General features: G+C 40.4%; 1 protein-coding gene across 1 annotated transcript in view; it reads right to left on the bottom strand.

Annotated features, from left to right (window-relative positions):
• The window catches only part of rela (v-rel avian reticuloendotheliosis viral oncogene homolog A), a 29,722-nt gene extending 13,009 nt beyond the window's left edge, over window positions 1-16,713 (bottom strand). The window contains 6 exon segments of the mRNA XM_057853886.1: window positions 70-204; window positions 2,092-2,183; window positions 2,582-2,727; window positions 7,362-7,507; window positions 7,593-7,628; window positions 13,014-16,713. Coding sequence (XP_057709869.1) covers window positions 70-204; window positions 2,092-2,183; window positions 2,582-2,727; window positions 7,362-7,507; window positions 7,593-7,628; window positions 13,014-13,020 — 562 coding nt within the window. The 5' untranslated portion in view covers window positions 13,021-16,713.
• Window positions 16,714-17,257: the final 544 nt, after the last annotated feature.

The following is a 17,257-nucleotide window of genomic DNA, read 5'->3' as shown; positions in this document are numbered from 1 at the left end:
TCTTTAAAACAAGAAAAATGGCTTATTCAAAAGTTAGCGCTGCGTATGTGTCACGTATGTGTCACTCACTATTATCGAAGATGGGCTGAGAGACCATGGGCTCCAGGGGGAAAAGTTCCCCCGTAGGCAGCTTGATGGAAGCCTGGAAGCAGAGTCGCACTGAATTCAGGTCAAATTCCTCTTCCCACACCTTGGCCTCGGGAACTGCAGCAAATACACGGCGAGGAGAGCCTGAGGGTGTGGTGCACAATCTGGCATATTTAAATTGGAGGCCAAAAATGGCACTGCAACCAGGATCAACATATTGAAGCACACGACATGTCTTTCTTTCCCCTTTGGGCTGCCAAAAATGTATTTCACAAAGGAGAATCAAGCTGCATCATCATACTAATATTGCATTTCAATCAGAAACTAGAAATTCCAATTTCTGGAGAAATTGCTTGGGTAACTTTGCAGTGCTGGTCAATATACTTGTAGTGCAAGTACACGCAAGTACATGCACATGCTGTGCAAGTCCACGCAAATGTAGTGCAAGTACACGCAAATACATGCACTTGTGGTGCATGTAAACACACATTTGTGGTGCAAGTACACAACTTGTGGTGCAAGTACACAACTTGTGGTGCAAGTACACGCAAGTGCGCGCACTTGTGGTGCAAGTACACGCAAGTGCGCGCACTTGTAGTGCAAGTACACGCAAGTGCGCACACTTGTAGTGGAAGTACACGTAAATACGCGCACTTGTGGTACAAGTACATGCAAATACACACACTTGTGGTGCAAGTACAAGCAAGTGTGCGCACTTGTGGTGCAAGTACACTGAGGTGCGCGCACTTGTGGTGCAAGTACACGCAAGTGCGCACACTTGTAGTGGAAGTACACGTAAATACGCGCACTTGTGGTGCAAGTACATGCAAATACACACACTTGTGGTGCAAGTACATGCAAATGCACGCACTTATAGTGCAAGTACACACAAGTGCGCACACTTGTAGTGGAAGTACACGTAAATACATGCACTTGTGGTGCAAGTACATGCAAATACACACACTTGTGGTGCAAGTAACGCAAATACACGCACATTCGGTGACAGTACACGCAAATACATGCATTTGTGGTGCAAGTACATGCACTTGTGGTGCAAGTACACACAAGCACACACATTTTTTGTGCAAGTACACGCAAGCACACGCACTTGTGGTGCAAATACACGCAAGAACACGCACTTGTGGTGCAAGTAGACGCAAGCACACACACTTGTTGTGCAAGTACACGCACTTGTGGTGCCAGTACACGCAAATACATGCACTTGTGGTGCCAGTACACGCAAATGCAGGCACTTGTGGTGAGAGTACACGCAAATACACGCACTTGTGGTGAGAGTACACGCAGATACACGCACTTGTGGCGCAAGTACACGCAAGCACACGCACTTGTGGTGCCAGTACAGGCACTTATAGTGCAAGTACATGCAAGAACACGCACTTGCGGTGCCAGTACACACAAGCACACACACATGCGGTGCAAGTACACGCACATGCGGTCCAAGTACATGCACTTGTGTTGCAAGTACACACAACCACACGCACTTGCGGTGCCAGTACACACAAGCACACACATATGTGGTGCAAGTAAACGCACATGCGGTGCAAGTACACGCAAGTACACAGACTTGAGGTGCAAGCACACACAAGTACACGCACTTGTGGTGCAAGCACACACAAGTACACGCACTTGTGGTGCAAGCACACACAAGTACACGCACTTGTGGTGCAAGCACACACAAGTACACGCACTTGTGGTGCAAGCACACACAAGTACACGCACTTGTGGTGCAAGCACACACAAGTACACGCACTTGTGGTGCAAGCACACACAAGTACACGCACTTGTGGTGCAAGCACACACAAGTACACGCACTTGTGGTGCAAGCACACACAAGTACACGCACTTGTGGTGCAAGCACACACAAGTACACGCACTTGTGGTGCAAGTACACACAAGTACACGCACTAGTAGTACAAATCATCATGCTTGTCGTGGAAGTACAATCATCCTTCCAACTAGTTATTCTTTTTTTAGGCTACTTACTGTTAAAGGGGTTGTTGTTGGTCTGCAGCCTGCAGGTGATGGCCTCAATCACATCTTTCTTCTTCACACACTGAATGCCCAAGTTCTGAAAACTAAACACACATTACAAGCTTACTTGCTTTTAAGCACGATCTTCACTCTATGTTGTGCTGAAAAAGCTTGCTAAACACTGAATTTCGACTGTTTCTAATGTTAACGACGTGAGGAATTTCACTGTGTACAGTCGGGCTCACCCCAACCTACAAATAGCGGCGGTCCAATGCATGTGTACTTGTCGTAGCACAAAAGCAAGCAGTGCGTCATCAGCCAATATTTGCTGTTAATGATCCACCAGACTCTGAGCGGCAGATAAAGCACAGGGGCTGATAACAGCTCCACTTAAGGCCGCGTTTGCAAAAAGTGTCCCGCTCAGAAGTGGGTCAAACTCAACCAAAGCTGACTTTTATGTGGCGTGACATCACTTCCTGGAGAAAACACGTCCGCGAAGTACCTGTGTATCCGCCTCTCCTGCAGGTCGGCCTCATAGTAGCCGTGCTTGCAGTCCTTTCCCACTAGCTCGTGCGGATGAGGCTTGTACGGCGTGTTCTTTGTCACCAGGGAGATGCGAACGCGCAGCGGACCACTGTAGTTGTGCACCTGTAGCACCATGAAAAAAAAGACACAATGAGCAAGACGGGTTGTGATGTGATTATGTATGTAAGACAGAACATTTAACATTTTTGGAAAACTTACTTTTTACTGCGCAATTGATTTGTTTTTTACCCAAAAATACGTTAAAGTTTTTGTTTTGCAAATTCTGTTTGGCTCACATGGTCACTGTTTCTGTTATGTTTCATGCTACCTTTGTGCTAGCATGTTTTGGCTTAAATGTCAAACTTACCCAGGATAAAACCAAAGTTGCGTGTTGACCGTTATCGTTTCTGTCAACGAAAAATGTTTTCACGACGACGACAAAACGATAACGAACTAAAAACGTGCCCTGGGAAATGAAAATGTGCCGTATTTTCCGTCATATGCTAACAAAGTGTGACATTTTCTTATTGTGCTAGCAGTTAGCCTGTTGTATCAGTCCTGTGACATGCTGCACATCGTAACAGAAAAATATGCAACGTTACTTTAGCCTTTAAAGGGCTGTGTTGACTGCTTCTAACACACTAAATGTAACTCGTAGCATTAGCATGACAAGTGTCATTTAAACGCTCGGAATTTTTTTTTTTTTACATACAGTTCATGCCGTTCAGGTGTGTTTGATTTTAAATAATGTACTTTTTTCCTGCCGAGTGTACCATAATCATCACCAGGTTGGCGTTCGAGATGCTACAATATGTGCTCGTTTGTCTATTTTGAGTAATCGTCGACTAAAAGTAGCGGACCAAGCTACAGTGTATCACAAAAGTGAGTACACTCCTTGCATTTCTGCAGATATTTAAATATATCTTTTCATGGGACAACACTGACAAAATGACACTTTGACACAATGAAAAGTAGTCTGTGTGCAGCTTATATAATAGAGTTGAATTATATTCCCCTCAAAATAACTCAAAATATAGCCATTATTTTCTAAGTAAATAACAAAAGTGCGCCCACCCCTTAGAAACTACATCCCTAAATGTCCAAATTGAGTACTGCTTGTCGTTTCCCCTCAATATTAACATACAACATGTCGACTGTCAATTTTTTTTGTGTGGCCACCACTATTATCCAGCACTGCCTTTACTCTCCTGGGCATGGAGTTGAGCAGAGCTTCACTGGTTGCCACTGGAATGCTCTTCCACTCCTCCATGACGACGTTGAAGAGCTGCCGGATATTTGGGACTTTGCGCACCTCCACCTTCCGCTTGAGGATCCCCCAAAGATGTTCTCTTGGCTTCAAGTCTGGAGACATGCTTAACGAGTCCATCACATTTACCCTCAGCCACTTCAATAAAGCAGTAATCATCTTGGAGGTGTGTTTGGGGTCATTGTCATGCTGGAACACTGCCCTGCGACCCAGTTTCTGGAGGGGGGATCATGCTCTGATGCAGTATTTCACAGTACATGTTGGAGTTCATGTTTCCCTCAATGGAATGTAACTCTCCAACACCTGAAGTACAACTGCAGCCTTGGCCATCTTCATGTAGCGCAACAATACGTCTTTTAACTCATTTGCTCCCAAAAACATATAAATAAGTTCTATTTTTAAGACATATTTATACGTCTTTCACGTTTTTTTTCACAAGAGACATCTCTGGGTTCTGATTCAACTTAGTTCTAAAGCACAACGCTGAAAATCCATTTTAAAGCAATAAAACTGGCCACTGGAGGGCACTAGCGCATTTGGTAAGACCCGCAACCCGATTTAACTGAACGAACGGCTGGCCGCACGGCTGGGGTGCTGGCAGAAGACGACCGAATGGACGTCCAGGATGCCAGGCGCTGGACGACCGAGCAGAACGACAAGGACCACCAGTGAAGCGGACGATGCCGTTGAGTCCGTGCTGCTCGCCGAGCAGAGACAGGCGGCGATGAGGGAAAAGTTTAACCGGCTGTCGTGGCCACAACAGCGTCATCTCTCAGTTAGTTATGTGTAAATATATTGTTACTCTGCTTTCAAAAGCTCTATTTGTCTTGTTGTCTATGTTATTTTGTAAAAGTAAAACATTATTCAGATGTTTGGGATGTAACTAAAACTAAAAATAGCTGTGTTAAAGTCAAAGTTATGTATGAAATGTATGCTTCAATTTCTGTTTTTTCATCAGAAATTGGAAATTGCTCAAACTAAGCTATTTTCTAATGCTGATTTCTAAAGAATGGAAAAAGATATGAACTAACTTTTTTTCCTGCTGAAAGAAGAGAGTCTAATCTTTCTTTTGGTGGGTTCCATGTAGTGCTGCAATGATTAATCGATTAACTATTGAGTATTCGATTAGAAAAAAAGATTCAAATTAAATTTGGCTGCTTCGAGTATTCGTTTGATTAAAGTGGCGTTGTAATGGTTTGTTTTGAAAGTGTTTGCATTTGGTTTTATTGATTTGGGTGGAAACACGGCCCTCTACTCTACCTTATTTCACATGGCTGAATCCATCTGCTTACCGTTAAGACCAACATAAGGTAAGTCTTTGTTAGAGCTAATGTTTTTTTTTTTAATGCTTTCGGAATTTAGTTTATTGGTCTATATTAACTTTTTTTGTGGCAATATGTGTGTGAACTAAAGATGTCCCGCCGATCAATCGGGTCCGATCACGTCATTTTCAAAGTATCGGAATCGGCAAAAAAATATCAGACATGCCTTTTTTTAATATATATATTTTTTATTTAAATCGTTTTCTAATTGTATTTAACGTTACAGACAAAATGTCTTACACTCACCCAGAGTAGTTTTGGCTTAAAGTAGGGCTACCAAATTTATTGCGTTAACGGCGGTAATTCATTTTTAAAAATTAATCTTGTTAAGTAATTAACGCATGCGCTGCACGACCCACTCACGCATTGTCGCGGTCAATCTATAAAGACGCCGTTTTACCTATAGGTAGCGCTAAAAGGCAGCGTATAATGAGTAGAAAGAATTTTGATAGCCTTTGGAGCCATTCATATATGGCTAAAGCCTTACAATACCTCTCTCAGCAATTAAAAATAACGTGGGCGTCAATGTGGGGAAGAAAGGTAGTAGTTGATCATTTTCTTAACACCCTATGTTCTTTCCCAACGCAGAGAAGATATATCAATTGGTGCCCCTACGCACCGTCATGGTTACACTTCCCATCATGGATTTGGGCAGAAGTTAAATGGCTGCAGTATCATTTACTGAAAGCTCAACAAATACACTAGATGGCAATATTTAGTCACAATATACAATGTCACATTTATCCTTTAAGAATTACAAGTCTTTCTATCCGTGGATCCTTCTCACAGAAAGAACGTTAATAATGTAAATGCCATCTTGAGGATTTATTGTCATAATAAACAAATACAGAACTTATGTACTGTATGTTGAATGTATATATTCGTCCGGGTTGTATTCATTTTTTTCTTAATGCATTGCCAAAATGTATATTATCGGGAAAAATTATCGGGAATGATTGGAATTGAATCGGGAGAAAAAAAAAAAAAAGCAATCGGATCGGGAAATATCGGGATCGGCAGATACTCAAACTAAAACGATCGGGATTGGATCGGGAGCAAAACAACATGATTGGAACAACCCTAGTGTGAACCATTTGTTTAGAGCATTATATAAAAAAAAAAAAAAAAAACGTTAGCATTTTATAGCATTGAAGATAGCGGACTTTTGCTATGTAAGTTAGCCAACTGTTATCCTCGTGTATTATTTTTTTGTTATACCGTTTGAGGCTCAGCCAAAGAATTTAAATTTTTTATGTTCCTTATCTGATTACTCGATTATTCGAGCTAAATAGTTAATCGATTAATCGACTACTAAAATAATCGATAGCTGCAGCCCTAGTTCCATGTTTATATAGCAATAGAACAGAATTTTCTGTGGGCCTTTCAAAATCAGTCAAAATCCAGTAAAATGGCCGGGAGCGAAGGGGGTTGCACCGGTGAAAATGGCTGGGAGTGAATGAGTTAAGATCCTCAGAGAGTTCTTTGCCATGTGGTGCCATGTTGGAACTTTCAGTGACCAGTATGAGAGCTTGTGAGAGCTGCACTACAAATGTGAATACACCTGCTCCCTATGCACACCTGGACCTAGTAACACTAACGAGTCACATGACATTTTGGAGGGAAAATGACAAGCAGTACTCATTTTGGACATTTAGGGATGTAGTTTCTAAGGGGTGTACTCACTTTTGTTGCCAGGGGTAGATATTTATGGCTACATTTTAAGTTATTTTGAGGGGAAAATAAATGACCATGCCCAGGAGAGTAAAAGCAGTGCTGGATAATAGTGGTGGCCACACAAAATAATATTGACAGTTGACATGTTGTATGTTAATATTGACAACTTTCACTAAAGCAGTACTCAATTTGGACATTTAGGGATGTAGTTTCTAAGGGTTGTATTCACTTTTGTTGCCATAAATTAACTATTATGTAAGCTGCACACAGACTACTTTTCATTGTGTCAAAGTGTCATTTTGTCAGTGTTGTCCCATGAAAAGATATACTTAAATATCTAAAGAAATGCGAGGGGTGTACTGACTTTTGTGATAGACAAACAAGCACATAAAGTGTATTTTGAGTAACCATCGACTAAAAGTAGCGGAACACGCTAAATCATGACACTGGAAGAAATTTCCCTATTGAATTTGGTCGTTCCACACTGGACTTACCTTAATGGCCGGGTGGGTTTTGGTGGTGTCGTTGCTTTTCTCCCCAGGTATGCTTCCCGCTGAGCGCCCCTCGCATTTGTAGCGAAAGCGCATCCCGCGCTGTTTCGGCTGTTCAATGATCTCGATGAAGGGGCTCGCTGTTTGGACTTGACAAAAAAAAAAAAAAAAAAAACATCTAATACAGGTTATAAATAAAAAAAAATAAAAATAAATAGTTTGGATTCTTCCTACCTGGGTTGAGTGTGTTCACTGGCCATCCGTACACACCTGGAATGGGCATAAGGGATTTTGTCATGAAATACAAAATGGCAACAGAGCTGACACTGACGAGACATGGAAAACCGTTTCAGCACTTTTTTTGCGGGTCGGTTAGAACTTCCCGTTCTCGGTGTGGTCACGGTTGAAGTATGTTCAGAAGTTATAGGTGGTGAGATATTACTGACTTGGCATGTGTGTTATAAAGTGGAAGACTGAAAATAAAAGAGCTGGTGTCAAATGACACATACACACACAAAAAGAAACGGCCCCAAATTAAGCCATCTGACGTCAGATTTTCATTGTTAGCAAGACAATGGCATTCATTGTCCACATTTGACAGCGCTAGACGTCCAATCCATGAGCATTCACGGCCAGTCCTCCCGTATCGTATATTATTTATAGTGTTTAATCTTGTACATATACATCTATCAATATATATAGTGTATATGTATACCGTATATATCGGTCTATATCTAAATATATACATATACAGTGGGGAGAACACGTATTTGATACACTGCCAATGGGTTTTCCCATTGGCAGTGTATCAAATACGTGTTCTCCCCACTGTAAGTCTATGGAGATATATATATATATGTAGATATCTATAACTATAGATATCTATCTAGATATCTACAGATAGATATACAGTGGTATGAAAAAGTATCTGAACCTTTTGGAATTTCTCACATTTCTGCATAAAATCGTCAAATGTGATCTGATCTTTATCAAAATCACACAGATATAAAAACAGTGTCTGCTTTAACTAAAACCACCCAAACATTTATAGGTTTTCATATTTTAATGAGGACAGCATGCAAACAATGATAGAAGAAGGAAGAATAAGTAAGTGAACCCGCTGCCTAAGGACACTTAAACAGCAATTGAAACTAAAGATGTCCCGATCGGGTCCGATCATGTCATTGTCAAAGTAACGGAATCGGCAAAAAAATATTGGACATGCCTTTTTTAAATATATATATATATTTTTTTTCATTAAATTGTTTTCTAATTGTATTTAACGTTACAGACAAAATGTCTTACACTCATCCATAGTCTTTAGTTTTGGCTTAAAGTCGGGCTATCAAATATTAAATATGATGGTTCACTTACTTATTTTTCCCCCTTCTGTCATTGTTTGCATACTATCCTCATTAAAATATGAAAACTAGGGTTGTTCCGATCATGTTTTTTTGCTCCCGATCCGATCCTGATCGTTTTAGTTTGAGTATCTGCCGATCCCGATATTTCCCGATCCGATTGCTTTTTTTTTTTGCTCCCGATTCAATTCCAATCATTCCCAATAATTTTTCCCGATCATATACATTTTGGCAATGCATTAAGAAAAAAATGAATAAAACTCGGACGAATATACACATTCAACGTACAATACATGAGTACTGTATTTGTTTGTTATGACAATAAATCCTCAAGATGGCATTTACATTATTAACATTCTTTCTGTGAGAGGGATCCACGGATAGAAAGACTTGTAATTCTTAAAGGATAAATGTGACTTTGTATATTGTGACTAAATATTGCAATCTAGTGTATTTGTTGAGCTTTCAGTAAATGATACTGTAGCCATGTAACTGTTCTGCCCAAATGCATGATGGAAAGTGCAACCATGACTGTGCGTCGTGGCACCAATTGATATATCTTCTCTGCGTTGGGAAATAATATAGGGTTTTAAGAAAAAGATCAACCACTATCTTTCTTCCCCACAATGCTTCTCACGATATTTCTAATTGTTGAGAGAGGGAATTTAAGGCTTTAGCCAATTAAAAAAAGGCTCCAAAGACTGCAAAAATTCACTCTACTCATTTTACGCTGCCTTTTACTTCTATATATAGATAAAACGGCGCCATTATAGATTGAACGCGACAATGCGTGAGTGGGTCGTGCAGCGCATGCAATAATTGCGTTAAATATTGAAACGTAATTTAAAAAAATGTAATTACCACCGTTAACTCGATAAATTTGATAGCCCTGTTTTAGGCCAAAACTACAGACTCTGGATGAGTGTAAGACATCTTGTCTGTAACGTTAAATACAATTAGAAAACCATTCAATTAAAAAATATATATATTAAAAAAAGGCATGTCCGATTTTTTCTTGCCGATTCCGATACTTTGAAAATGACGTGATCGGACCCGATCGATCGGCACGTCTTTAATGAAAACCTATAAATGTTTGGGTGGTTTTAGTCAAAGCAGACACTGTTTTTTCATCTGTGTGATTTTGACAAAGATCAGATCATATTTGATGATGATTTTATGCAGAAATGTGAGAAATTCCTAAAGGTTCAGATAATTTTTCATCCCACTATATATCTATAGCTGCGCTCACTGTCCACCATTGATGGTGCTAGACATCCAATCTATGAGCATTCACGGCCAGTTCGCCCATATTATCCCTTTTTTTAAAAATATGATTTAATCTATCATATACTGTATATACTGTATATATATAGATCTATATATATTGGTGGACTCATTGTCCACCAATGGCGGTGCCTGATGTCCAATCCATGAGCATTCATGGCCAGTCCTCCCATATTATACTTTTATTTCGTTTAATCTATCATGTAGATATCTACATGTTATATATATATATACTATACTATATATGCTAGAGTCTCTCTAGTATATAGAGATCTCTATATACAGAGATCTCTATATACAGTATATATATATATACTATATACTGAATACTACATATACAGTATATGGATATTTACAGTATATATCTCTATATAGATTTCTCTATATAGAGCTCTCTATATACAGTATAGAGATCTCTATATACTAGAGATCTCTAAATACAGAGATATCTATATACAGTATATATGTATACTATATACTGAAATCTACATATACCAATACTGTATATAGAGATCTCTCTATAGAGAGATCTCTATAGACCCTACCCACCGACGTCACAAAATCACGTGCTCGCTGTATGGTTCCGCCCCCTTGTCCGTCATTTTGTGTCTGTATTATCAATGGTCTCAATTGATCGAGCAATTTATAATGCATTTCATGGAAGACCCGGTGCTTTCGGATGCCGTAAACTCACTTGATGCGTTGCATAAAAGGCGTTATGTGGAAAAGCTTCAGTTTATCCATTCGCCAGATCCATATTTGATGCCTAAATCAATGTTTTTCGACCCGGTCTCCGCCGTATTTGCCTGACATCTGCTAGCCACCCTGAACTGTACAACTATCTTGTCCACACAAAATCAGCCTATTCTCACGAAAGTTTGAAAAACTTTAAGAGCTTGGAGGCTTATAAATACTTCGTTGCTGGTTGGGTGAAACAGGTCCTCGTCCACGAAAATTCGGCAGGAATCTATCTTGTGCTTGGAAAGGTGAGTTACGAAATTTTCAATTCAAAATCTTTTGTTATTGCTAACATCCACTGTCAAGTCTAATGTATTTCATGTCGTTTGTCAATGGAGTTAGGGCTTTTAATGTTTATATGGTTTAGCGATAGCACTCTCACTACATACATACGTGTATGTTGTCGGCAATTAGCCTAGCAATGATCTTAATTGTGGTTGTCAGCCCAAAACCCTCTAAATATATATTAAATGCATCTTACCAGATATAAAATGACTACTACATAATCTGTGGTAATCGTTTGGAGCCCAGTTTTCTCGTCGAATTGCAGCAGCCCATCTCTCTCTCTTCTCTCCGGGTCTCTCGGAATCCGGTAGAACTTCAAGTCTCTCCGTCTTCTCCGTCTATCTTCTCTGTTATTGCAACCGACCGCCACACACGCCTTCACCATTTTGATTATTAATGTTAACGAGCAGAAAAACACGTCGTAAATAGGAGGAATGTACGTAGCCGTAACAGGGAAACATGATGTGTTGACGGACAATTGGGCGCCACCAGTCAGGAGGAAGGAGTTGTGACGTCACGTGGGTAGGGTCTATATACTAGAGAGCTCTATATACAGTATAAATTTAGTACACAGTACATAGTATATATGTAGATATGTACATGATAGATTAAACAAAATAAAAGTATAATATGGGAGGACTGGCCATAAATGCTCATGGATTGGACATCTAGCACTGCCACTGATGGACAATGAGTCCACCGATTGATATATCTCTTTATGTCTAGATATAGGTCTATATATATATATATATATATGTATATATATATATATATATATATATGTACATGATAAATTAAATGATATACGTCTATACAGCAGATTATGGATATCTATAGATATATTTATATATCTATCGATACATGTCGATATCTATATATTGATATATATATCTATAGATATCTACATATAAATATTTATCAATAGGTGCACTCATTGTCCACCAGTGATGGCGCTATGCATCCTAACTATCAGCATTAAAGACCAGTCCTCACATATTATATAATTTTTTAAATATCGTTTAATCTATAATGTACATATCTAGAGTATGTGTATATATATATATATATATATATATATATATATATATATATATATCAATATGCAGATATATATCAAAATATATATCCATAGATATATACTGCATATCAATAAATCGATATATGTATAGATATCTGTACTTCCAGATATAAATGTCTATAGCTATCAATATCTATATATCTAGATATAGACAAAAAACATACATTACACAAAACATAGATGCCAGGGTTATCAGTCACTATTATTTAAATCTTTAAACCATTTTAAAACAAATATTTTTTTATGAGCAATTTTATTTCCTTGATAAGCTCCAAATAGGCGGTGATATAAAAATATTTGAAAGCAGGTTTTGGGGTGCTATATTTGCATTTGTGAATAAAAATGTAGCGCTTAATATGAACAAATTACAAAAAATAACTCTCTACTTCAAACTAATCTCCTTCCAGAGTGTGAGCAGATCCAGAATAAGTGTTGAAACAGAATTTATGCAATATTTTCAAATACACTTCTTGCAATCAAGTACTTATTTCAACTATTTTCCCCAATCAATATCGTTTACAAAGCGATTCCAATAAGGAACAACATGTGGAACAAAAATGCGGATCTTCCTATTGCAGTTACTAAAATAAAATGACTAAAGCAAATTTGACCCGAGCGCCCGTATTAAATGTTTAACCGACGTTCGGGGCCTTGTAGTCATAGTAGGAAACGCGCTTGCCAACAGGCCCAACATTCACTCATACCAGGAAGCTTCATCATTTCAAGAGAAGATGGAAAGACACCTAACGCCAACTTCATTTAGGATAAACAACAAAAGTTGACATGCCATTGGTTGCGGGGATTCCCCTGGGCGCAAAACAACACCCAGTCCACTTTCACCGACCCCGTCCGCCGAGTGCCAAAAGTGCTGAAACGCTCAGAAAAGAGGTGGAAATCGGCTTCACTTACTGGCCATGGCTCCACGAAGAACTTTGAAGCACTCTCCCGGTTCTTTGGATCAAGGTTGCAAAAGCCAAACCGAGGTCAAAATCCTTGTCGAATCCTAGTCGGAGCCGGAGGTGCTCGCTGGTGTCGCCGGCGCCGCCTTCTCTTCTCTTCACTTCGCTTGACTTCTCTTCTCTCTCCACCCACTTGCCTGGGACGTTTTGTCAAGTCGCATTTGACAGCAACGCACGCATTTTCCGGTAAACTAGCTGCACAAGTGCGCTGAGCAATTTGACGCGTGGCATTGATTTTCTTTGGCAATATTTACCTCCCATAGGTGGGGAGAGAACGTCTTAGTACCTCACGATACGATGACGACGCTCTCACAATAAAACGATGGGGTCAGTAAATAATTCTACAATATTTTACTATACAAGTAATAAAGAGGAAAAACAAGGTTTTTTCATCCTTGAATTGATCACTTGAAGACGTCCAATTCGTTTGAACTGCGAGGATTCTTTTCACCTAGGTGGGCGAATTCAAACCGATTGGACATCTAGCGCCGTCAATAGCAGTCATTGAGTTGACAGAGACACTATTCTAGTATTTTGGGGCATTAGTGGGTTACTTCCTGTTGATTTCGGGTTACAGAACGGGACGTCTATGGGTGTCATTGGCAACCAATGGGTTTAATTTTGGGAGATTTCAGGTCATTTGCGGCTCATTTTTAGTCACTTCCTGTTGATTTTGAGACATTTTTGGGTCAATTCCTGTTCTGTAACCCAAAATCAACAGAAACTATCTGGTAGCGCGCACCACAAACTATTTGGTGGCGCGCACCACATACTTTCTAGTGCACACCAGAAACTATCTGGTGGTGTGCATCACATACTTTCTATTGCACACTAGAAACTATCTGGTGGCGCGCACCAGAAACTATCTGGTGGGCACCACATACTTTCTAGTGCACAAGAGAAACTATCTGGTGGTGCGTACCACATACTTTCTAGTGCACACTAGAAACTAAACTATCTGGTGTTGCGCACCAAAAAATTATCTGGTGGCGCGCACCAGAAACTATCTGGTGGCGTGCACCACATAATTTCTAGTGAACACCAGAAACTATCTGGTGGCGCGCACCACATAATTTCTAGTGAACACCAGAAACTATCTGGTGGCACGCACCACATAGTTTTGTAGTGCGCACCACATACTCTCTGGTGGCACGCACCACATACTCTCTGGTGGTGCGCATCACATACTTTCAATTATACACTAGAAACTATCTGGTGGGCACCATATACTTTCTAGTGCACACGAGAAGCTATCTGGTGGTGCGTACCACATACTATCTGGTGGTGCGCATCACATACTTTCTATTGCACACTAGAAATTATCTGGTGGCTCACACCAGAAACTATCCGGTGGGCACCATATACTTTCTAGTGCACACGAGAAGCTATCTGGTGGTGCGTACCACATACTATCTGGTGGTGCGCATCACATACTTTCTATTGCACACTAGAAATTATCTGGTGGCTCACACCAGAAACTATCCGGTGGGCACCATATACTTTCTAGTGCACACGAGAAGCTATCTGGTGGTGCGTACCACATACTTTCTAGTGCACACTAGAAACTAAACTATCTGGTGGCGTGCACCAGAAACTATCTGGTGGTGCGCACCACATACTTTCTTCTCCACACCAGAAACTATCTGGTGGGCACCATATACTTTCTAGTGCACACAATAAGCTATCATGTGGTGCGCACCTCATACTTTCTTCTCCACACCAGAAACTATCTGGTTGTGCGCACCACATAATTTCTAGTGCACACCAGAAACTATCTAGAGGCATGCACCACATACTTTCTAGTGCGCACTACAAAACTATCTTGTGGCGCGCACCACTTTCTAGTTCTGTTACCCAAAATTAACAAAGTGACCTAGGAACCCGATACCGTCCCTACCACTTGAAACGTATTGGACGTCTATGGCCGTCAATGTCAGCAAATGCCAGCCAGTGATTTAATTTTGGGCCATTTGTGGGTCACTTCTTGTTGATTTTGGGGTATTTGCGGGTCGTTTCCTGTTCATTGTAGGTTACAGAACAGGAAGTGACCCGGGAACCCGCTGCCGTCTATACCACTTGAAACTGATTGGACGTCTATGGCCGTTAATGGCAACTAAAGAGTTTCATTTCAGGGCATTTCAGCTCGTTTGTGGTTTATTTCTACAGAAATTAAATATCACCTGTCCAAAGAGAATGAGCGCCCTCTAGTGGAGAATACAATTCTTGACGCCGGTTTTCTGTCCCCGCCAAAACAATAATCTTTAGGCCTCACATCATTCTGTGCGTCAGTTTTAATTTTCGAACAGGAAGCCTAGAATGTAAAAGCAGGAAGTTGAGGCTTTTATTTTTGAAAAGCGAGACTTTTTCGTCGAACTTGAAAATGGCGCAGCTTGTCACCACCCACCTTAGCGCGGAAATACCCAGATGACGCACTTTTGAGGATCAGAAAAAAAAGAGCGAGCGTGGGAGAGGCTTTAACCACAACTCCCGTCTGGGGATGGTTTCGTGGTGCATTCTGTTTTCTAGAACACAGAGAACCAACGTGATCATTCACCCAGTTCAATTATTTAGTGCAAAATAGAAGCGGAAGTGCAAGGAAACAACGCCTCTACATTTTGTCCACTAGATGGCAACGTAGGCGAGAAAATGTATTATCGTCAGCTATAACCAGAATAAGTCAATAACGCCTTTCTTTTGTATTTATTCATACGTTTTAGGATTTTTAAAAAGCATATTTAGTGTTAGGTTTGAAGCTACAGGCTTTGCCATGGAACGAATAAAAAACTCATATAAGGTAAAATTTCTTTCTACAGGTATGAGGAAATCTTATTTAATGCCACTTTAAACACATTTCATGCCCATGCGTGACTGCAGTTTCACACACACACATTGTAAGTAGAGTTGTCAGATAAGGACTTTTTAACTGATATCCAGATATTGTCTAACTCCAAAAATCCGATATCGATATATGCGGTCGTAGCCTGAACATATTATGGGTAATTGTATTGTGATGGCCCCCCACTGGATACTTTAATAATGATAAATGTAACAAATTAAGGGTTTTCCAATATTCTGTGAAAAATAATGGAACTTCAACGGATGTTATGGGAAAAGTGCCAATATTGCACCACTAAAGTTGTTCGTTTAATTTTGACACAATGAATGCAAATGGTAAAAAAATCCTAAGCATCTTTGTATGGAGACAACAAAAAGCCGATAAGCTCAACTGCTGGACTAAGCTGTGACCAGCCTTTGAACAAAGGGGGAAGGCTTCTACATTCACTTTGAAGGTAACATGCATATTGGCCAAAAACCGATGTAATTTTAAAATGATTTTTATCGGACAACTCGAATGAATTATGTTTAAAAAAAAAAAGTTTCTTCAAACGTTTACAGATTCACATAATTTTTATGGCCATGCTTTTTAAGGCCTGAATTTTGACAAAACCCATTTAAGGACTTCTAATGCTTTTTAATGACCTACAGAGCCCATAAAGGGACATCGACAGAAATAAAATAATTTTAAATCATCTGGTGCGCACCAGATATGTGGTGCGCGCCAGAAACTATCTGGTGGCGCGCACCACATACTTTCTAGTGTACACCACATGCTATCTGTTGGCGTGCACCACATACTTTCTAGTGTGCACCAGAAATTATCTGGTGGGGCGCACCACAAACTATCTGGTGGCGCGCACCACATACTATCTAGTGCGGACCATATACTTTCTAGTGTGCACCACATACAATCTGGTGGCGCGCACCATACTTTCTAGTGTGCACCACATACAATCTGGTGGCGCGCACCACATACTTTCTAGTGTGCACCAGAAACTATCTGGTGGCGCGCACCACATACTTTCTAGTGTGCACCAGAAACTACCTGGTGGCGCGCACCACATACTTTCTAGTGCGCACCAGAAATTATCTGGTGGGGCGCACCACAAACTATCTGAAGCTATCTGAACTACCAGAAGCTATCTGGTGGCGCGCACCACACTTTCTAATGCACACCAGAAACTATCTGGTGGCGACACCCCATACTTTCTAGTGCGCACCAGAAACTATCTGGAGGCGTGCACCACACTTTCTAGTGTGCACCACATGCTATCTGTTGGCGCGCACCACATACTTTCTAGTGTGCACCAGAAACTATCTGGTGGCACGCACCACATACTTTGTAGTGTGCACCAG

This window comes from Corythoichthys intestinalis, chromosome 13 (assembly GCF_030265065.1).
Source record: "Corythoichthys intestinalis isolate RoL2023-P3 chromosome 13, ASM3026506v1, whole genome shotgun sequence".
In the NCBI taxonomy this organism is placed as follows: Eukaryota; Metazoa; Chordata; class Actinopteri; order Syngnathiformes; family Syngnathidae; genus Corythoichthys; species Corythoichthys intestinalis.
This window is presented reverse-complemented; position numbering and strand designations above follow the sequence as displayed.